Source organism: Parasteatoda tepidariorum, chromosome 7 (genome assembly GCF_043381705.1).
Source record: "Parasteatoda tepidariorum isolate YZ-2023 chromosome 7, CAS_Ptep_4.0, whole genome shotgun sequence".
Taxonomy (NCBI): domain Eukaryota; kingdom Metazoa; phylum Arthropoda; class Arachnida; order Araneae; family Theridiidae; genus Parasteatoda; species Parasteatoda tepidariorum.
Genome location: NC_092210.1, coordinates 24685057 through 24709334, shown reverse-complemented (window position 1 = coordinate 24709334; position 24278 = coordinate 24685057). Strand labels below are relative to the sequence as shown.

Below are 24278 nucleotides of genomic sequence, written 5' to 3'. Positions count from 1 at the left end.
CCGACATTCATGTGAGCGGGGCTACCCGAAATCCAATTTTTTTGTAAATTTGTAATTACTCGAACAATTTTTCACATATAAACTTCTTTCTTTGTGCAAATTAAACTTAAGACTACATACTTTAATGCTGTATGTATAGAAAAAATTATTTTTTGAGTATTAAAATGAATTTTAATCGAAACATTCAACCAATTTTTCTTAATTTCATGACTATTGTATTCAACATATTTTCAAAACTATTGTTTACCATGTTACCAGCTGCATAAATACTTGAAACTTTGAAAATAATCTTTTTTTAATATAACAATTAATGTCCGATGGCCTATTGACTTAAAAAATATTCTATGCATATGAAATGTACAGTGGGAGGGGGTACCCGTTGGGCGGGGGTACCCGACACTCCCCTAGAAAGGAGAATCACTATAGATGTTTTAATGGAATTCATCAAATATAATGGAAATGTTTTATTGTATAAATCTCTTTTAAGATCAACATATACTTGTGAAACCATATCTTGTACGAATGAGGTTAAGTTGGCTACCTTTCAGAGAAGTTTTTTTTTGTAGGAATTTTAAAAAAAAAATGGTGTGTGGCTTAAAAGAGCAAATTTAGAGCTCTCATATAATCAACCTGACATTATTAACTTTATAAAACGACAAAGAATTAAATGGGCAGGCCCCGTTATCAAAATGGGTGAAGACCGTTCCACAAGAAGAGATTCCAATGCAAGATCAATTGACGCACGAAAAAGAGGCAGGCCGAATTTGAGATGGATAGACGGCCTAGAAACTGGAAAACTCTAGTAGGATTTGAGATGGATAGACGGCCTAGAAACTGGAAAACTCTAGTAGGAAAAAGGTTAGTCTGGAAAAAAATACTTCCTGAGAAAGGCTAGGGCCCACCCTGGGCAGTCGAGCCATTGATGAAGTATTATTAACTGTGCTTAGGCAGTAAGTAAGTAGAACCCAATTAAGTTAAAAATGCAAAGAAAACACCGAAAGAAACGAGGGGAAAAACTGAAGAAAAGGAAAAATAAAAAAATAAAAATATTTGAAATTACAAAAAAAAATAAAAATAAACCAAATTAAGAAAAAATAATAACTAAAAAATATTATCTTGTCAGAATTATATCCGTAAAAATAGTACTTTCTATAATTGTATTAATATAGCCTAAGCAAATATCAATATAAGAGTGAGAAGAACAAAGGGGTAAAAGAGAAATTAATTCGAGAGTAAGAGTAAAAATCAAAAAAATTATTTAAAAGTACAAAACAATGCTCAAATCGGAGCATACAAGAAATTAAAAAGCAACTAAAAGAACATATGAAGCATGTACCTAAGAATATCTTTTAAAAATGATTTAGAAATACTATTTTCGCAACTAAATTGCCAGATTTTAAAATATGAAATTAAAGCGTAAATAGCTGGTAGTGGGATATATTTTTAAGTCACGTTCATACTGAAGTAAAGTACTGTATTTGATTTGTCTGTTACTCTGGATTGGCCCGGACTTGCGCAAGGTAATACAGGATGATTTAAAGTTTATAATTAATAAAAAGTAGAATACAACATTTCAATTTTGAGGAGTTTAATAAAAATGAATAATATTGGAAGAGTTTTTTGGTTACTTATAAAATTTTTAGCTTAACTGTACATAGCAAAAACGTCCATCTAGATAACTTTTTGTGTTTCATTTATGTGAATAAACATCCTGAATGAACATCCCTTTTATCGATGGACCCTCAAAATATGTTAAAGTAACAATTATGGAAATAGTTTAATATCCCGTTATTTTACTTTTTGCGTATTTTGCCATATCTCGATAACTTTTAAATGAATCGAAAATTGTTTCTACATAATTATAAAATTCATTTATCCAAGCATAATTCAACACAAAAAATAATTATTAATATTCATTTATTATGTTTTATTATTAGTCTAAGAAAAGATTTATAGCGTTAGGCGTAAAAAGTTTTAACGTCTTTTAAAAGAATTTAATTTTAAAATGCAAAGTAAAAAACTTGAACTAAATCGGTTGAATAGTTTGTGTGAAATCAAATTTTAAAAATACAACTATTTTAAAAGTCGATTATTGAAAAAATATTCTACAGATTGCGTTCAAATTTTGCAATTTGCCTTGAAATATTCCTTAAAATGGTATAAGAAATTTTATACCTTGCAGTTCAAAATTTTTCGATTATTATTAAATAAAATAATAAATAATTAATTAAAAATTATTAACATGGAATTATTTTTGGCCAAATGACAAAAATAAAAAGTTTCATCGATATGACGCAAAAAATAAAATTATCGTTAAAAAGCCCTCCAACTATTGTGACTTCCATATTTTGAGAAATCCTTTTGAAATATCTTCTGCACTAATTAATAAACATCTTTTAAGATTAAACTAAGATTGAGTTAAGTTAAAATTAAGTAATCCAATTCCGTTGTAGAACGATTTAGAGCATTTCTGTGTCTCATTTTGAAACTTAAAATATCCTCTTATTTATAAGCAATATGTTAGGGTAGGCTCTTGAAGAGAACATAAAATTCCGATCATTAGATTAAAACTCATTATCTTCCATATCGAAAGTTAACTTTTTAGATATATTTAAAAAGTATTTACCCTTTTGTTAGAACTTGATTAATTTCCTCTAGAGATTTATTTTTTGTTTCAGGAACACAAAAGAATATAAATATTGCTGCAGCAAAGCATATAATTTCATAAGTCACAAATACTGGTCCAATTCCCATAGCATCTGAAACACATACTAATAATTAGTCTACCCTCTATTGGGATTAGATTGAGTCATATAAATTCATTTTTATTTGCGTTTCAAGAAAGCTTCATCAATGGCTTCTCAAGAAGTTTATTTTAGCTTCGAAGATCTTTTTCTAGCCCATCTGAAATGCCTCTTTTTCGTGATTGCTCGAAACAGCAGTCATAAATCACCGTCTATAAAAATTGAGGCTAGTTTGACTAAAGGAGAGTCTGATTAGAGTCTCAGAGGATCAAAAAGAAACCCTTCGATGACTCCAAAATTAATAAAACTACCGAGTCTAGACTCATTTGATCGTTAAATAGAGAGGTTGGAAATCCTTTTATCATTATGGATTAATAATTTCAGGACTTTATCAAACTATGCCACATCATCATCTCATATGATTTGAATCTGCATCTAGAATGATACACGACATTCTGGTCTGAGATTGATTTACCTAAAAGAAACAGAGGTCCAAGAGGTCGTGGGTTCGATCCCCGTCGGCCGAAGACTCCGCGCGTAGTAAAGAGTGACTGATGCACTTTAAATCTGTAGAGTCACTAAGTCCTCCTTGTCCCCATAACAAATCATACTTCTTGGGGTACTGATCCTGGAGTTTCCTTGTCTTCTGGATTGGTACAAAATTACGAGGCCACGGAGTTGAACATTGGTTGTTGTAAACCCAAAAACTGGGTCGGCTGTTCAACAGCGGATATAAAATATAAGTAACAAAGCAAAAATTTCCACTTAAATTTAACATGGAGTCAATGGTTGGAATTTTGAAATTATAAGTGTGTTTATTTTTATGTTATATAATGTTTTGAATGTTATGCTGTATTAGTGCTAAATATCTACATATTTTGGGAAATAATTAGAAAACTGCGATAGCTGTTATTGGTATAAGTTATTTATGTTATTATATGTCAAATAAGCAATTCATCTTTTGGTAAATAGTTAATTTTCTTACTTAGAAGCTATTTAGAATGGAAAATTTCGCAAACGAATCCATATAATATAAATATTTAAAAAGCTGATCAAAGGTTCGATCGTTCAAAGGATCAAAGTTTTCTGTATCTTGGATCGGAAAAACATAAAGTAGCTATACTATTTGTAAATATAATAGGTGTCTCAATTTCTCCACTCTCTATACTTTCCTCCTCTCCGTGCTTTTCTGCGACCACTATATTTCATAAATTCTTATTGAAGCGTGCTTCTATGGGAAAGATTTGCCAAAACTAGGATAACAGCGAGAGGACTGTTCTATTTGCAAGAAGTATGACAATTCCTTAATTCATTTTAATTTACTATCCCAATTTGTCATTTTTTAGTTTTTCTTTGACATACTTCATAAATTTCTGAGACACTTTCTCTATTTACACTTCATATAACTGAAATATAATTTTTACTGTATTTAATAGATTTTTTAATGTCTATTCGCAATGACTGTTTTCAACAGCAAATATATCTTATAAATCATTTATGTAACTTCTGCTATTTTGAGTTGATAAAAAAAATAATAAAAATTTGAATTATTTAGGTAGATATTTTATAAAATAAAGATCTGTGATATTTTTTGAGAAGATCAAGATTTTTGCCCTTCTATAAAGTTATTTTTAAGGCAAAAATAATTGCCACAAATTATCATTTCTAGTAAGGTCAAAATGAATTATAAACTTTTTAACACATATTACATTACAACTTGAAATTTTTTAACCTCTGTTTTTATACGAAAGTGGTCGAAATTTTGATTGAGGATAAATATTCCTCGTGATAGTATTCAACACACGTTTCCGATAAAAATTATCTAGCACAAATTTCCACCTGAAATTTTTGCGTATTTATTTAATTGGAAAATTGTCTAAAAGATTTCGAAAGTGAAAGGCAGTATAAAGTTTTTCAATAAAAAAATTTATAAAAATATTTATTTGAGAAATAATAATGTCTGCATTTTTTTTATTTCCAATGGCGGGGGGAAAAACAATCAAATAAAACAAAGAAGAGCAAATTTAATAATAGAATATCTCTTTTATCAATCTCGTTCCAGTTTAAAAATGTACCTATAATTAAAATTTTTAAATAAAATTTACTTATATCATAAAATTTTATTTATTATAGTTTTATTCTAAACTCAAATCCTAGTAAAACATAATAATGAAACAAAATAAATTTTTATTGAATGAGATAATAATATTAGGAACCAATGATTTCTCGTCATTTGAATGATTTACTTACATAATTTTTATTATTTATGAAATTCCATTTATTGAATAACAAATTTATGTGTTTTTCATCTCATTTTACGAATCTCAAAGAACAACTTTTTTAAAGATGAAATGGTACTTTATTTACGTCGCACTAGAGCTGCACAATATCCCTGAGGATGATCCATGCCATCGCAACTTCGATCCTCTGTGGATCCATTGCTATGGTAGCCCGACGACCTGCTCTCGAAATCGAGCACTTTACGGTAGAACACTTTAACGAGGATCGACACCGAGCACCCTCGGTCCCTACGCAGGCTGATCAGAGTGGTCATTCACCCGCTTACTGACCTCAGCCAATGATGCTCGACTTCGGTGTTCTACTGGGAACCGCGTCTTTTCGTCCACTGCGGGACTTGAAGATGATATAATTCAATTTTATACTTACTGAGAACATCTAAGAAGGTAAGAGATACAATAATATTGGATGCCCAATTAATGCATGTTGCAACTGAGACAGCTCTGCCACGCACTGAACCAGGAAAGATCTCGCTCAGCACCAGCCATGTAACTGAAAAACAGCAAATATTTTCGTTAAAATTTTTATTAAACTTTTCTAATGGTCACTTAGACATGTAATTATGAAACTTTTTCAAAAGATCTTTTATATTTAGCGATATTTAATATTAATTAACACAAATATTTTAGCAATAAGTAGTTCTTGCTAATTTTATATTAATTTTAATTTCACAACCGTCGTTGAATAGTCGACCCGAATTTAGATTTACGACCACTAACGTTCAACTCCGTAACCTTGTCATTTTGAACCCAATTTAGAAGACAAGGGAACTCCTGGATCAATTATCTGGGGAAATTCGCCTTTCGTGGTGTACTTTTGATGGAGCTAACCTGCATTTGCGTTACATGGAAAGGAAAACTACAAGAACCTCCCATGGTTAGCTGACGGCAAGGGGACTCTAAACCATAATCCGTCTACCACTGAGGATATTTTTCGTCGGCACTGTGGTCGGTGCAAGTCGTATGCTGAATTTGTATCGACCAGCCAACGCTGGGATTTGAACCCGGGTCACCTTATTGGAAGGCGAATGCTCTATTTTAGATTTTGACTTTAAAATTGACTAGTTAAAAAGGAGGAAAAATTTTGTGTACTCATAAATGTTTCGATCATTCTAAAATAAAATATTAATAAGTAATTGTTGAAAAATAATTTTTTGAATTAACGAAAGTAAATGAAATAGTTTGCACACTAGAGCTACATAATGGGACATCCTAATTTTCTTCAGAACAGATCTCATGCCTCAATTTAGACATAAATCTGAAGCACAGGTTTTCATTCAGGGGAGAGTACTCTTCTATCGGCATATTAGGTGGGGTACAGTTTCAGCAATAAAAATGCTTCATTAAATGGAGCCTTCGAATGAGGTGAACAGGGTTCCCCTGGCTCCGACCACAGTGCTGATTTGAAATATCCTCAGTAGTTGACGGATCATGGGTTAGAGTGCTCGTCTCTTCCTCTCCATGTAACGCAAATGCGGGTTAGTTCCATCAAAAAGCCCTCCACTGGATTGGGTTCAAAATTACAAGGCACAATTATTTAGTTGAACATTAGTAGTCATAAACCTAAAAATTGGGTCGGTTGTTCAACGACGGTTATGGAATTATGAAATGGTTGTTGAAAGTAGGAGGTAAATCCTCTTTTGAGAGGTGAACAGATTAATACAACGATATCATCTGCATTCATTAATCATCACCATTGAAGGATTTAATATAAAAATATATTACCTGGACCATAGCTGATGCTGTAGGCACATACAAACACCATAAGAGATATAACTGAAATTATCCTTGTAGAAAAATCAGTTTTTGAGGAATGTTGTAAAGTTCCAACAATGCCTAAAAGAATTATACTCAGAGCCATTAAAACACTTCCAGTTAAAAGTAATGATCTTCGCCCAACCCTATCAACCATTAAAAGAGTAATAATTGTAGCAATCACCTGCAACAAATACATTCATAAGAATTATTAATGCACTTATATTTTCATGTTCTGAGATTGATGATTTGACTCATTTTAAATGTTCTAATTAATTTGATAATTACGAAATCAAACATCATGAAATTGCTGCCAATATTTTGAGGCTTTCCATAGATCCTCAAAATATAGACTGCAATTCGTAAAATAGTAAAATTCCGTCTAAGGCATTTAAAGATAATTAAAAGAATTTCACAAACTGTTGTAAAACTCATTTATCCTTAGATATAAAGTATGATTTTTAAAAATTGCTTATATTTAATGGAAAAACTTATAAATTGTAAAGCGTACAAATTTTTATTTCATTTTAAATTGCGTAATTCTAAATGATATAAATAAAATTATTGAAAAATATAATTATGACAATTATCATTTTCTTACCTGTAATAATATGCATGAAAATTCAAGAATACACTCAGAGAATCTTTCTTGATATATATATATACACACACTGGTGGACAAAATTAAGAGATTGAAGACATTTTCCCAAATATCTCAAAAAATACAGAATATAAATAAATAAAATTTGGCATGGATATAGCTTATTCCCTGATAATAAAGTATACAAAACAAAAATGAAAGTGCCATTCACTGTCAAGACCTATTGTCAATAAATTCAACGTAGTCTGAACTTAAGGATAAAAGATGACAATAAAAGTGAGGCTTGTACAATGTGTGTTGCCTCTAGTATGGTGTATGGTCACCCCTGACAGACAGACAGCATGCACAACGAGTATGCATGCTGTTAATAAAGGAGTTAAGGAGAACTTGTGGAAGACCCTCCCATTCTTCCACCAGAACAATTTTTAACTCCAGCATGGTTCTGGGGGGAGGTTGGAGCGTCGCAATAGCTCTCCCAAGAGCATCCCAAGCAAGTTCAATAGGATTCAGGTCAGGGGATTTGGCTGGCCAATCTCTCTCTAAACATAACATAAGAGAAGAAACATCTTCTATCCAAAGCAAAGATATAACTGACTAAAAACAGAAACGCCCACTTCCTTCTAGCTGAGATAACAGGAAGTGACCCAACTTCCCACAGGAAGTGACACAGCCAAGAGGAAAATACTGCCCATCTATTTGTTTACATTTTTCAACAGTTAGTAAGAGAGTTAAGGAGGACTTGTGGAAGACCCTCCCATTCTTCCACCAGAGCAATTTTTAACTCCAGAATGGTTCTGGGGGGGGGCGCATCGCAAGAGCATCCCAAGCATGTTCAATAGGATTCAGGTCAGGGGATTTGGCTGGCCAATCCATTCGTTAAATATCCTCGCTTTCCAGATACTCATCAACCATGAGAGCCCTATGTGGTCGCGCATTGTCGTCCATACCAACAGGGCCCCTGAAAAGACGCACATAGGGCTCTAGGACCTCCGGGCATTTACGGAGCCATTGTCAAACACATGGAGCGGTGTGCGGGTATCTTGCTTGATCCCTGCCCATACCATGAGTCCTCCACCAGCATAATGGTCCCTTTCGATAATGTTGCTGGGATGGTATCGGGTTCCAGGTTCCCTCCATATCAATAACCGTCCAGAAATAGCGTCATATCGTCATAGAAATGTGCGAAAATGCTTTCCATCTCTTAATTCTGTCTACCAGTTTATAGATTAGGGGGAAAGCAATGTCGTTTGGGTGCATTTGATATTTGTTATCAAGATTATTTTTAATCACCCGCAACAACCCTTCTATGCTGGATGAATATATTTCTTAGGATGTCTCTAACCGCAAAAATTTTTCAGTGACAGACGGTGTTTTTGGCGATTCAAATATAATATTAATTATTTGACTTTTTTAACTTTCGATAACCACGAATCTCTTCCCATGCCGTCCATTGAGAACAATTCAAGCACTTCTTGGCAATAGAACTGGGAGATTCGGCTTTAACAAAAAAGGTGAGAAAAATGCTTCTCACTTTAAGGGAACAAACACTTATTTTATGATATCTATGTGGCAATAAATGTATAATATTTTAATTTTATTTTTAAACCGTTATTGAACTAATGTTTTAGGTTTACAGCTACTAATGTTCAACTCCGTAGCCTTGTAATTTTGAATCTGATCCCGAAGACAAGGGAACTCCTGGATCAAGTATTGGGAATTTACTTTCGTGGAGGATTTTTTGAGGGAACTAACCAGAATTTGCGTTTCATGGAGTGGAAAACCACGAAAACCTCCCACGATTAGCCTCACAGCAAGGGGACTCTAACCCATAATCCGTCTACCACTGAGGATATTTTACGTCAGCACTGTGGTCAATGCAAGCCGGGTGGGGAAATCGTATCAACCAGCCAACGCTGGGATTCGAACCTGGTGAACCTCATTGGAAGGTGAACACTGTATCCCCTGAGCCATCACGGCCCCTGATAATATTTCTTTAAATAAGAGGGAAAAAACTTTTCTTTTTTTTTAAAATCATTTTGTTCAGTTCTCTGGAATCTCTCAGTCGTAAGACAGCAGTTTTTTTTAAAAAAAATGATTTTGTTCTATTCTCTGAGTCGTAAGAAGCGTTATGGCCTTCATAAATACTGCGAATAAATTAACTTCCATCAATTAACAAAAATGGAACAAACTTATTTTAAATTAAGTCCATGAAATACCAGAGAAAAGAAGAAGAAAATTTATGGATGTACGTAATTGAATATTTTTGAATTATTTTTTTTTTTACTGTCACAATAATTATTAGAAATGACAAATTAAAAATTGAAGCGATTCATTCAATTTAATTGTAATCTAGAATAAATCTTTAAACAAAGCTTTTATTTTTTACAAATAAATAAGTATATTTTAAGGAAAAAATCATTCATTTTTAAGTTTCAACTCAATTCGAACGTACTGTGGTTTTTTTTAAATATAATTTCAGAATATGAAGAATGTATGATAATTTTGAAGAGCGAATTTTGTATTTTGCCATATAAAATTATCTTCTTTGAAATAATGAAATAAATTGTATACCTTACTACTCAAAATTTTTTCAACCATTATTAAATAAAATAATAAATATTTATTATAAGTTATGTTTAGTTAAATGAATTTTATAATTTTTAGAAAAAGTTTTTCAATTCTCTTAAAAATTTCCTGAGATATAGGGAAAAACTCAGAACGTGAAGATTTGATCATTGGATTAAAAGTTATTCAGGGTGGTCCTTTTTTTGTGCACTGTACATCTCCATTTATCAACTTTAGTTCATTGATCTATTAATCTTTCCTTTTTTTGTAATTTATTGAATTTAAACTTACTGTAAGCTTCCAGCATGCATATGATTATTTCAACAAGGAGTAGTCCCATCGAATGCAATTTTTGGAATAGTTATTACAATTCTTTATGAATGAAAAAAAATGATATTTTAAAGTAGCATTTATTCTGTAACATTTGCTTGAAGAGTCACTAAAGGGTTGCTTATGACATATACAAACTTCAATTGTGTTATCAAATCAATGTATATCATGGAATATTTCAGAAAAGGTCCGTTGTCACAAAATACTTTATTGTTAAAACAGACGCTTCATAAAATTTTTTATCTTAAACAAGAAACCACCTTAAAATTTGCACACTATTTTTTTCCTCAATATCATCATCACAATACCCTCCTAAAAAGAACACACATCAACAATAGCAGAACTTTAGCTGAAAGAATTCGATTTGATGTTTATTTTGGATACACAAAATTAGGAGCAGATTTTTTATAATTTCATAAACCTAGGACACGAAAAAAATCTGGAATGACCCCTACTAGTTGATATTTGAATGGAAAAGAAATTATTAAATATTGTATAAATACATTAACTAATTTCGAAAGTTCATTTAAAGAAGATCCCATAAAATTGTCAAAAACCCTTTTTTTATCAGAAGCTTATTTGACAACATTTTATTGTATTGCAAGCTTACACTGAAATCCAAGAAAGGTCGAAAAATTGAAGTGTTTGTATTAATGGGATTCATAATTTATGTTTAAAATTATTAAACGTGTTTCAATGTAGTAAAGAACTTAATACGCTTAACAGAAGCTGCATTAATAAATCTAAAATTAAAGTAATTTATTGTAATATTTCTATCGCTAAATCTCACGTCTAAAAATCTATATCGAGCAGTTCCTTCCAAATTCATTCATGTACTATTTATTGTAATAACACGTAATAAATTTGCTCGCAATTATAACTTGTAAAATATTTTTTTCCATCGAAAATGTGTTTTTATGCAGTTTTACATTTCTACAGTTGTACTCGGTATTCAGAACGGGCCGGGAAAAGAATTTATTTTTTACCGGGAACCAGATGGGTATTAAATAAAATTTTTACTGGTTACCCGGAAGCCGGGAAAAAATTTGGACCCGGTACAATTCTAGTTTAAACGAATATTAAATTAATTAATATAAATAATAAATTTATAAGAAAAAATATTTTTGACGACTTTTCTTCGGATAAACGAGTTTCTTGTTTAGTTCCAGGGATCTTTTACCTTAGCTAACGGAAGCATATTTTTCATCTGCCTCCAATTTTCTTGATTTTTTCTTCTTTTTGTTCCGGAACTATGTGATCCACTCCACACAGTTGCATAGTTTAGGAAAATTAAAAAATTCTTGCCCTATATTCAAAACTTTTTCGATCATTAAACAACTAATTAATAAAAAGTAGTAATTAATTATTACAAGTTATTTTTTGTATGAATGTAAATTTTATTGGCTTCCAAAAATTGAGCTTGGTTCACTTGAATACCCAAAATGTAATATTAGGACTCTGGTTATATTTTTGGGAAAATATTTTGAAGAGCCCAGATGTCTCTGGGGATAAGGCGTTGGTCTTCCAATGAGGTGAACCGAGTTCGAATCCCGGCGATGGCTGGTCGTCCGGCTTGCACCGACCACGGTGCTGGCGTGAAATTTCCTCATGGGTTAGAATCTCCTTGCCGTCAGGCTACCATGGGAGGTTCTCGTGGTCTTCCTCTCCATGTAACGCAAATGCGGGTTAGGTAAATCAAAAAGTCCTGCACAAGGGCAAAATTTCTCACAATACTTGATCCAGGAGTTTTCTTGTTTTCTGGATTGGGTTCAAAATTACAAGGCTAGGGAGTTGAACATTAGTAGTCGTAAACCCAAAAATAGGATCGGCTGTTCAACGGCGGTTATAACATATAAAATTATAAAACATATTTTTAAAAAATCCTTCGTCTTATTTCCTACCGTTCGAGCTGTCTTCTGAAAATTCCAGCACTATTAATAATTCAAAACACTATTAATAATTCAATAGTTCATAACACTTTTATAAATCATCTATTCACAAAATAGAAAAATGTCTTAAAAAGAGCGCCTGTTTCTTTTTGTGTCTAATAATTAAACACTAATTAATTCGAAAATGCTGAGTAAATTCTTCAAAACAAAAGATTACAATTTAGCATGCAAAAGATAGTTTCCCCTCTTTGAAGCCCTAATTGTGTGACGTCATACATATCTATCGAAAGGCCACTCCACTAACAATTCTTCAATTAAATTTTAGCATTTCTATTTTAACAAAATTAAATATGAGTTACTTATAAATGAGGTCGAAACTATTATCTTTTTATTAAAGTTTATGCATGCTAACCATATTGACTCTTTTAGAAAGCTTCCAAAATGACTCCGAGATCTGTAAGTCGGGCTCTGGTTATTCGAATAAGAAAAAGAAGTAAGTCGACTCTTTTAGAAAGCCTCCAAATGGCTCCGAGATCTGTAAGTCGGGCTCTGGTTATTTAAATAAGAAAAAGAAGCAAGTCGACTCTTTTAAAGAGCTTCCAAATGACTCCAAGATCTGTAAGTCGGGCTCTGGTTATTTGAATAAGAAAAAGAAGTAAGTCGACTCTTTTAGAAAGCCTCCAAATGGCACCGAGATCCGTAAGTCAGGATCTGGTCATTTGAAAAAAAGAAGTTCATTTATAGTTTTCTTACCATTTTAAGTAGATAATTTATTTTTACTGTAAAAAAAATTAAGTCCCTTTTATTAAACAGTAATGTCTTGACTATTTGAGAAATTGAATGCAAAAGGGTTATACCTTAACAATTCCTAGACCAACAGAAACAAGCGTAGCTGAAGTATCTGTGCTGTATCCGAAATGTTGAAACACAGTCGGTGCATAGTATAACACATTAGCATTACCTGAAAACTGACAATAATCATTTTAAAAAATACATAATTTCAATATTTTATCATGAATGAATTATGATGCTACATTGAACTTTACATCCTATAAATTGTCTCTTTTATGCTTTCAATTAAACTCTGATAGACGCCATGTTATTAGATGATGTTAAAACACTTTCTTAGCAGCAAAATAACTTGGGTTCTCATTGGGCTTCTACTCAATAAGGGTTTAAAGGGCCTTTCTTATATTGACCTATATGGAACTTTCCGATTCATCCGATATTTTACAGTCACTTTACAACCAATATCGGTCCTATATAGAATTGTCAGATTCATCCGATATTTTAGATCCATTATTTAGATAATGTAAGCTCTATATTGTCCGATATAGGCCTTATATAGGCTATTCAATATTAAAAAAATCTGGACATCCCAATATTAGTCCCTCGATGCATGTTCTTATAGGACCCATATTGAGCCAATTTTGAATCCAACTAGGGCCAAGGTAAAATTGTTGCATCGAGAATCTGTTCTTTATCCAGAATTACATTTCAGACATTTTTAAATTATGTCTCAAATTATTTCTCGCCAGATGATTTTGTTGCATTTGTGACAATCATAAAACGTAATTCTAGAAATCAACTAACAATCAGGGAAAATTATTTCTTGACAGATTATTTTGTTGCATTTGTGACAATTATAAAACGTAATTCCAGAAATCAGCTAACAATCAGGGAAAATTATTTCTTGACAGATTATTTTGATTCATTTGTGACAATTATAAAACGTAATTCTAGAAATCAACTATCAATCAGGGAAAATTATTTCTTGCCAGATGATTTTGTTGCATTTGTGACAGTTATAAATCAACTAACAATCAGTGAAAATTTTCAGTTGTGGTTTCAGAAAAAAATAGTTTTACGAAATAGTGTTACTGTGAAACAAAAACAGTGGAGTGTCGCTTATCCGGATACCAATTAACCAAATTATCCGATTTAATGGATTTACCGGGTCTGCAAAAATCCAGGTTTATCTTCAGTTTCTTTGGAGGGATCCTCTTTTTTCCGCTGATGTCTTTGGTAAAAAGATTAATGTAGAAAGTAAAATTAATTTTTTTGAAAGAAGCGGTTAAAATTTCTAATTAACTTTGGAATAATTAAATTAGAATATTTATTTTAAATTTTTTTTGTAAGAAAAAATAACCAAACTGTCTTTTTATATAAAAAAATTTTTTTGTGATTATTATTTTAAATAGGCAGCTCGATGCCAAATGACATAGATTTTACGATTCCATCTTCGTTTAAGTAAAGTTACTTTTCTCGTTAGGTAAGATTATAATTTCTTAAAGTAAGAATAAAATCGCAGTCGCTGACCGAATTATTATTACAATTGCTAAATGGTTATTTGTTTTTAATTGTATCAATGCAAAGTCCCTGGCCAAATTATTAGACCCGCTATTAGATTCTATGTAAAATCTTAATTATCATGTGATACGCTATACAGCTTTATTGTTTTTACGAGACTGTTCACACTTGTTTACGTTCGTGTATCAGTTGGTTAAATTAGACGATATATAGCAAAAATTCGACGATTGGATAAATGAGACGATATATCATATAAATATAGGATATTTATATATATATATATAGGATATTTATATATATATAGGATATTTATATAAATATAGGATATCGGGTATTATATTATTACATTATAATAGTTAGACCAAATTAATAGATAATTAATAGAATAATAGATAAATTAATAGAATAATTTTCTGATGATTTTTATTGATTTTCTTTTCGTAATTTGTTTATTCTTTTGAATGTATCTTGTTTTTCCTGGACCACTATACAAAACCATCGGGGTACCGAGGGAGATATTTTAAGCTTTTGCTTCTCCCTCAAATAGAAATGGTTTTGTTTTTAATGGCTACCGGGGCCGGTACCCCCTGAAGACGTCGGCTTCGGTGGTCATATTTTTATTTTATTTTATTTTATTTAATTTGTTTTGTACCAAATTAATAGACGCACTGTAGTTTTTTTAATGATGACATGTTTTGCAAGAGTTTACAGGCAATACTTTTATATTTAAACCTACATGTAATGGGTTTTTATTCGGGAGATTAGTTCATTTTCGTATTTAGTATTGCATTACAATGTTAACCAATTGATACACGAACGTAAGCAAGTGCAAACCGCGAAAAAAGACAATAGAGTTGTCACTTGATAATAAAGATTTTACATAAAATTTTACAGTGCGTCTAATAATTTGGCAAGTGACTGCATATTTGAAATAAAATACTGCTGTAATGTAAGTAAATTAATATAATTTTCTTACGAAAAATGATTTTCTTGTAGTTTTATGGTCTATTCTGATCCAATAATTTTTTGCCATCTTTCTGGCAGTGACATGATTCTATGCTTCCGGCAAAGAGAGGATTTTTGACTTTCGATACCGTCTAAAACATTCATTACAGACCGGAACAAGACGACTCGAAAATGGTGCCTTTTTTAGCGTTGGAGGATTGATTTATGATCGATCATGAGGAGCAAATGATCGAACTAATTCGATAAATTTAATCTCTCAGAGATTAAATTTATCGAATTTGCATCAATTAATCTTTTATTGTGTCTTCCAAAAAGTGGAGCAAATACGACATCAAAATTGCCGTATGCAAATTTTGAAAAACTGTTTTAACACTGTCAATTCATCTTATTCGTACGTATCAGATAATTAATTTATTTTAGCTTGAATAGCGTTTTTACTTTTTCGATTGTAAAAAAGTAAAATATACCTGTTTTTCACTTTCCTCATATGAAAGAACCAAAAATTATTACCTACAATCAATCGAATTCTTTCTATATCAGTTGTCAAAATATATAATGATTAAGCGTGAAAAGGTTATAATTTTTAAGAAAATTTATCCAAAATGTCGGTACAAATTAAAAATTGCTTCTCTCTAGTATTTTCTATCGTAGAATGAATGTGATTGTCTTGTTTATTTAAAACCCTGTCATAAAAAGAGACATTACCTGTTGAAGAAAGACTAGTGTCATGCCAAGAAACATTCTACTTCTCATATTAAATGCAGATCTGAAGAGATCTTTATATGTGAAACTCTAAATAAGAAAAAAACATTATGAGTCTCCTTTATTATTAATTTAAAAGAAGAATGCAAACAAATTATTAAAAGAGCCTAAATTATCACAAATTATTTTCATTTGTATATTTTAAAATTTTCTTTTCAGTATCTCAAATTTCATGGCTTACTCTAGTATAGCTGCCAACATGGATAGGAATAATAGATTTTTCGAAATAGTACATATTTCATGAGAAATGTACTAAATATTTTACATATGGGAAATTTTGGGGATTTTTAAATTATCAAAATTTATTTTCATTTGTATATTTTAAAACATTCTTTTCAGTATCTCAAATTTCATGGTTTACTCTAGTACAGCTGCCAACATGGATAGGAATAATAGATTTTACGAAATAGTACATATTTCATGAGAAATGTGCTAAATATTTTACATATGGGAAATTTGGGGGATTTTTAAATTATCAAATTTTATTTTCATTTGTATATTTTAAAATTTTCTTTTCAGTTTCTCAAATTTCATGGCTTACTCTAGTACAGCTGCCAACATGAATAGGAATAATAGATTTTGCGAAATAGTACATATTTCATGAGAAATGTACTATATTTTACATATGGGGAATTTTGGGGATTTTTATAGTCATCAAAATAGAAAACTGCAATATTTTTCATTTATGATTGACTTCAAATGAATTTCAAAATGTATTATGTTTACTCATAGTTTTGAATAGTAATAGGCATTTAATTCTTTAAATATAGTTAAGACTTTTTAATTAATTTAAAAAGGGAAAAAGAACATTTTAGAACAAACAAAGAACTGATTTCTATAAATAAGGCTCTCTTCATCATGTATTTAAGTATTCCAGCAAGCAATAATCTGTGCAAAAATGCTATTTCAATAGAGATTTTTTATGACACTGACAAAATTTTAAGAAATTTTCTAAAAATGTACGAAAACCAGGAGAATATTTATGGCAGAGTTGGCAACTATGCTCTAGGTCTATCTGAACTCACTTTAAATTAGTAATGAAGAAAAAAGAGGTATGGAGTCCTCTTAAGAGGTGAAGAAACATGTGGTCTACCAGAAATAATAAAATTTCTAATCTGACTATAATAACAACAATCTTTTCGCAGAACTATCTCAGCATTCATTTCTAATCTAAATAAAAATTTGAAATATTTCTTTAATTTAGTTTTATGACCAGATTTTTGTGTGAGAGAAAAGTATTTATTGAAAGGAAATAATTATTTCAATCCTAAACTGCAGAGCCGATAATCCAAAATTTCGAGAATTTTTTTTATAATAAATAGAAAATTGTTCGTAAGAATTGAATACATAAATAAATCAACTATAAATAAATATTTTAGACAAAAATCTAAAAGTGAACTAAAAAAAATGCGTGAAGGGCCCCACTAACTCAGAATTTGTCGCTTATTTTCTAGAATTGTTCCTTGTTAAAAATTCATTAAAAAATAGACAAATCCTTATATTATACAATTAATAGTATACATCTTTGGAAAAAAATTACAGCTACAGTAACAGTAAATATTTAAACAAATACCGATTCAATGCCATTTAAAATTTTGACGCCAATATGCCGGGCTTTGACCTTTAAACTTTTTCTTGGATTTATGCACAACACGTTTGCCGCCGCGTGATAGTCACTATTGTTGTTGTTGTTGTAGTTCATTTACATCGCACTAGAGCTGCACAATGGGCTATTGGCGACGGTCTGGGAAACATCCCTGAGGATGATCCGAAGACATGCCATCACATTTTTGATCCTCTGCAGAGGGGATGGCACCCCTGCTTCGGTAGCCCGACGACCTGCACGCAAAGTCGAGCACTTTACGGTAGAACAGTTTAACGAGGACCAATACCGCACACCCTCGGTCCCTACGCAGACTGATCGGTGAATGCTGGGAACCGTGTCTTAAAGATCAGTCCACTGCGGGACGTGATAGTCACTAAAGAGCGTGTTAAAATATGAGTGCTTCAGCTCATTATATGTATTCAAAACATGACATGTATTTTGTCTGGCATTTTTCGAGCTAGGGTATTAAGTTCACTGTTCCACGGTTCACTGCACCTTCATTATAACTTAAGTTCACTAAAGTTCACTAAACCTCGAAATAAAATTTCGGGGGTTTTCATTTTAAAGCTAATAAAAAGAATCACATTTTGATTCAAGACACAAGTTTTAAAATTTTTTAAATTGAAGAAAGAATTTTATCGAAAAACCTACAATTTTGTAAAGATTTTTTTTTTCTTAAGATTTTATGAATGGTCTTTAAGTTAGTTGTTAATATAAAGAGTAAAAGTTTTACCTTTTGTTCGCTCATGGATTTAAGAATGGCTTCCATCTCTTCTTCCACGTTCTCAGATTTTCTCAAATGAATCAGAACTTCACGTGCCTGCAAAGATAGAATTCTTTCACACAATTCTGCTTATTTGTTTCGTTAATTGTTAAATATTAATGGTCAATCCCTAGAATTCTTCTTTCTAGGTAAAATCGAAAATAAATGTTGTGACTATGAAAACATAATGAAAACAGTATTATTATTTCAAATCATGTTTGAAAGTAATACACATGGTGACCAAACCTTATAAGAATGTCTGCGCACGGCTCTACGCATACTATGAAATATATTCTTTCCTAATAATTCATACCAAATGTTAAATCTATTTTATACTTCAGATATTTTATTTTATAACCGTCGTTGAGCAGCCAACGCAATTTTTTGGGCTAACAACTACTAATGTTCAATTCCGTAACCTTGTCATTTTGAACCCAATCCAGAAGACAAGGAAACTCCTGGATCAAGTATTGGGAGAAATTTGCCTTCGTGGAGGGCTTTTTTTGATGGAACTAACCCGCATTTGCGTTACATCGAGGAAAGACCATGAGAACCTCCCACGGTTAGTCTCACGGCAAAGGGACTCTAACGCATGATCCGTCTACCTCTGAGGATATTTCACGTCAGCACTGTGGTCGTTGCAACCCGGATGTGGAATTCACATCGATCAGCCATCGCTGGGATTCGAACCCGGTTCACCTCATTGGAAGGCGAACGTTCTATCCCCTGAGTCATCCTTTTTTTTATATTCGTTGTTGATCAGTCGACCCAATTTTGGGTTTACGACTACTAATGTTCAACACCGTAGCCTTGTAATTTAGAACTGAATCCAAAAGACAAGGAAACTCCTGGACCCTCAGAGGTATTGATTTGTTATCAGAACTTTGAGACTCGACAGATTTAACGTGCATCAGTCACCATTTTACTACACGGGGCGCTTTGAAAAGTGACGGAAGTGTTGCTCATTTTGCATTGTCTGGTGAGCACCTTGTGTCATGGAGACGAGCAATATTATCCACGCCACAGATACCCGTCCATAGAGCAGGCTACATTCACATATCACACACAACAAAGGGCAGCACACCGAGAGAAACACCCTTGCTCTGAGCTGGATTCGAACTCGCAGCCATCGGTCAGGTACGCTAGCCACTCGGCCACCAGGCCAGTCTACCTCAAAGGTAATCTTACCGGTGGCCGTTTGCCTTGTAGTCCATTCGCCCAGCTGTCACATGTATACACGATGATCGTATCGGCGCAAATAAGGCTCAATGCGTGATTCGATAAAAATGCCTTTCATAACCATGTAGCAATAACCATAGAAAAATAATTTTCGATGAAAATTGTGAGCAAAAAAGTACGGTAGGGTGACTCTCATTTTTAATATTGATTAAAATGCTTATTTCTTTTTGCTTGCATTTTCACATTTTTATTTATATTGCTTAGCTCTTTTCCTTTTTGATTGTGTATATATACATATCCTTGTAAAAAAGTTTCAGAAAAATATACACTAGGGGTGGGAAATGAAGAGAGAAATGAAATAAAAGTTGTATTAATATGAATAATTGAATGGAGAAAAATTAAAAGGTCTCACTGAAAAGAAAAAAGAAAACTGGATTATTTTCTGTTGACCTTCAAAAATTGAATGGAATTTAAAATATTCTTTCGGATAAACATGGATTCCCAAGATTAAATATAATACTCACTTTTTGTATTTGCCCTTTTGCAATCAAATAATGATGGCTGCTGGGCATAAATGCTACACCAATTCCTTGCAATATTGCTGGTAAAATAGCTACCCCAAACATCCATTTCCTAAAAAGAAAAGATCATTTAGCTACACATAAAATAAAGAATCTTCATTTGACATCCGTGAAAGTCAGAATTTATATCCAAAAAAAATAATCAATAAAAAATGCGTGTGATGGATAAAAACATATACAAAGCTTTCCATAAAGTCTTATTAAAAATGATGTTCCCAAATTGATGGAGGAAAAACAAAATCTGAGATATCGAGAATTAGACAGGACAGGTTTGATGGAGCCGCGATAGATCTGCGGATGGAGCCCCCGTAGGAGATAGAACCCCCGTAGCGAATAGGAGATGGAGACCCGATTCACCTCCCAATGAGGTGAATCGGGTTCGATTTCCAGCGATGGCTGGTCGGTACAAATCCGCATTCGGCTTGCACCAACCACAGTGCTGACGTGAAATATCCTCAGTGGTAGACAGATCATGGGTTAGAGTCCCTTTGCCGTCATACTATCTGTGGGAGGTTCTCGTGTCTATCTCTCCATGTAACGCAAATACGGGTTAATCCCTTCAAAAAGTCCTCCACGAAGGTAAATTTCAATACTCGATCCAGGAGTTCCCTTGTCTTCTGGATTGGGCTCAAAGTGACAAGGCTATGGAGTTGGAACATTAGGAGTCGTAAACCCAAAACATAGGGCTGTTCAACGTCGGTTATAAAATGTATAATAAAAGACTTGTGGGAGGAAGTAAAGACCATTATTAGAATCACAATTCATCATCTGTTTTTACTTTCGCATAACTCAACTGTAAGTTGACAGATTTTATAACGTTTTTGTTATTTCTTCACTTATATTTTAGTTTGTGATTCCTAACCTTTTCATTTTTGGTAAGGATTCTGAAACTGCATATTAAAGGCTGTCCTTAATAAACACCATCTTTAAGGAGTTAATCACCATAAAAACTCTTTATAGAACACCATGTTTACAATGAAATTTTTGAGTGCTTTTTACTATCAATGCATGCATACTATAGACTGGGTGTTCCGAAACGACCACTTTTCATACGTATTTTTACTATCTTCGTAAAAAATGAAGATAAAATGTATTTGGGATCACCAATCGATATTTAAGCAAATAAAAAAAAACTATCCGGCAAAATGTAATTAAGAAATGAGGGGTTTCGAAAATATTTTCAAACAGTTCTAAGCGATTATTAGATCCAAGTTGAAACAAACAAGTCTAGCAAATAAAATAAAAATTGCTGGAAAAATTATTATTTTTTAGAAATTCTAAACACGAATCAGCATTCTGAACACCAAAAAGTTTTACCTGGAAACAAAATTGTTTTCTGGTTTTTGATGGTATGTCTGAAAAGTAGAGAAAATTAGGAAATAATGTCGATTAATGGAGAGAATAATTAATAGAAATTCTCTTTTGTGTAATATATATCAAATATATCTACTCCCCGTAAAACCATAAATTAACTCTACAAAGCTTTCTTTCCTAAAATCTAGGGTCTTAATAATTTTTGATTTCTCATCTTGAAGTTTTACCGATAAACCACGAGTTTTTACTCCTCTTTTTTTAAAATTTTTATGCAAATGAAGTTCGGAATGCAAGATTTTTTCCCACAATGTCAGATTTTTACTTAAGAACAAAAATAGTTCTCAAACTCGAGTTCATTTTTCTCCTGAAATCATAAATTTTAGAGACCTTTGTAGTTTTGTTATTTTAGAGACTTTTTTAAGTAATCACACCTTAGAATAAGTTGCTTAGATGAGAAATAAAAGTTTACGCAAAATAAAAAATAATAATCTAACGCAGTAAAAAATGATTTTTGAAGTTTGACAAGTTTACCTTTTTTCCAATAAATTATATGCAAAGTTTCCTCAATGGGGATTTCCCTTTCAGATTTAGCGTCCAGTAGTATTATGTTTGATTTCTTTATCTACGCATATCTCTTGAGACATCTATATTTGTTACACATTATTCAGTCGCGATAACACAGGGTATAGAGCGTTCGTCTTCCAATGAGGTGAACCGGGTTCGAATCCCAGTTATGGCTGGCCGAACGATACGACTTGCACCGACCACAGTGCTGACGTGAAAATATCCTCGGTGGTAGACTGATCATGGGTTAGAGTCCCTTTGCCGTCAGGCTCACCGCGGGAGGTTCTCGAGGTCTTCCTCTCCATGTAACGCAAATGCGGGTTAGTTTCATCAAAAAGTCCTTAACCTAGACAAATTTCTCCTAATGCTTGATACAGGAGTTCCCTTGTCTTCTGAATTGGGTTCAAAATTACAAGGATTCGGAATTGAACATTAGCTGTCGTAAACCCATAAAATTGGGTCCGCTGTTCAACGACGGTAATAAAATATTCTAAGACAATTGAGCCACGTATTAGGATGTTAAATTGTGGTTAGGTCAATCTTTGACAGATTTTACTGATGAAATTGTTGATAGGCCTTGTTGTTTTTGCAGCTTGAGAAAAGTGAGAAATAGTCGCATTCAAAAAAACAATGATAGCACCATTCAATATGACAGTCGTAAATGTAAACAATAAGAAATTTCTCCTAATAATTTTTGATTTGTCTCGTATAGCATTCGGATATCTTAAAAGACTTTCACAAAATTTTTTTCGTTTGGTTCTTTTCCCTTTAGATAAAACCTAGAAAGACGTTTTTGACTAAACTGATCATAAATATGAATGTGTTTTAATTCTTCAAGTACTTTCAATGTTAAATATTGCACAGATAACTGTAAAATGATAAGAAACACAGCCTTCCATGAATGACATATTTCTTGAATCCATAATTGATATCCATTTTTAAAGCAACTGTCCTCTATCATTCATTAAACGGTAATGGATTTATTTAATGACTCGATCCTAAAAACATCAATAACTATAACATAATTGGGACTAAAATGGCAAAACTTATCATTGCGTTGGACTCTGTTATTAAGTTTTCAAAAACATTGAATGGTAAGCCATTCCAAGTCAAAAATTTCGATGGTTTTCCATTGATGGACCAGCATAATCTTGATGGTTATCATCAATATTTCCAACATGAGCCATTATATTTCTGATGGTAACCAACATACATCCCCCTAATGTTAGGATGATGGCAACCATCACCCTAATGTAGTAATTCGTACTGATTTATGATGGACCAACATAAGAATGGTAACTTGTTTTGGTGGTTTGTACATGTTAAACCCTCACGTTAAACCAAATTTTCATCATAGTTTCTTAGAAATCCAATGTTGGAAAGAATTCGAGAAACCATCATCCCAATGTAGTAATTGTTACTGATTTATGATGGGTCAACATAAAGAAATTGTTTTGATGGTATATTCCAGAGAATAAACAAGAATTCCCATTAAACCATCATGAAAATGTATAGCTGGAACCAAAATGAACCATCATGAATTTTTGGTCCATGAGAATCATACTTCTCTTGATGGTTAACCATCATAATATTAAAGAAGCATTTTCCATCATGGAATTATGGAAGTTTGATGGCATATCAAAAACCATGAACGCATAATGGAAAAAATTAGATGATGGTGACCATCAAATGACGTTGGACCATCTTGAATCACACTGAAACCAACATAAGCCATCAAAATGTTTTGATTTGGGATTTCACAGAAACAAGCTTAAAATCTTCTTTGTATTACATATTTCTTGAGCGTCGAATCAATAATCGATTGAGCTGTCAATTTTAAAAGCCATTCATTGAATTTTGGAATTAATGGTCAATTGAAATACTGATTATGTTCCTTTATTTCACTGTCTTGTTCATTTTTTACTAGAAATAGGGAAACAACTTGGAGAATAGAAAGAGAGGCAAATGTTATCAATAAAATTTTGTACTCTAAATAAATTTGATATACAATATACAGACCCTGGCCAAATTATTCGATGCACAATTAAATTC

At 32.2% G+C, this 24278-nt stretch overlaps 1 protein-coding gene across 1 annotated transcript in view; it reads right to left on the bottom strand.

The window, feature by feature from the left end:
- The window catches only part of LOC107450544 (solute carrier family 2, facilitated glucose transporter member 12), a 49154-nt gene that overhangs the window by 823 nt on the left and 24053 nt on the right, over positions 1 to 24278 (bottom strand). Inside the window, exons 6-12 of the mRNA XM_043041244.2 lie at positions 20292 to 20400; positions 18559 to 18645; positions 16163 to 16249; positions 13039 to 13149; positions 6767 to 6980; positions 5412 to 5534; positions 2627 to 2759 (exon numbers count right to left, since the gene is read on the bottom strand). Of these exons, the coding sequence (XP_042897178.1) occupies positions 2627 to 2759; positions 5412 to 5534; positions 6767 to 6980; positions 13039 to 13149; positions 16163 to 16249; positions 18559 to 18645; positions 20292 to 20400 (864 nt within the window). The remainder of the gene's footprint in view (positions 1 to 2626; positions 2760 to 5411; positions 5535 to 6766; positions 6981 to 13038; positions 13150 to 16162; positions 16250 to 18558; positions 18646 to 20291; positions 20401 to 24278) is intronic.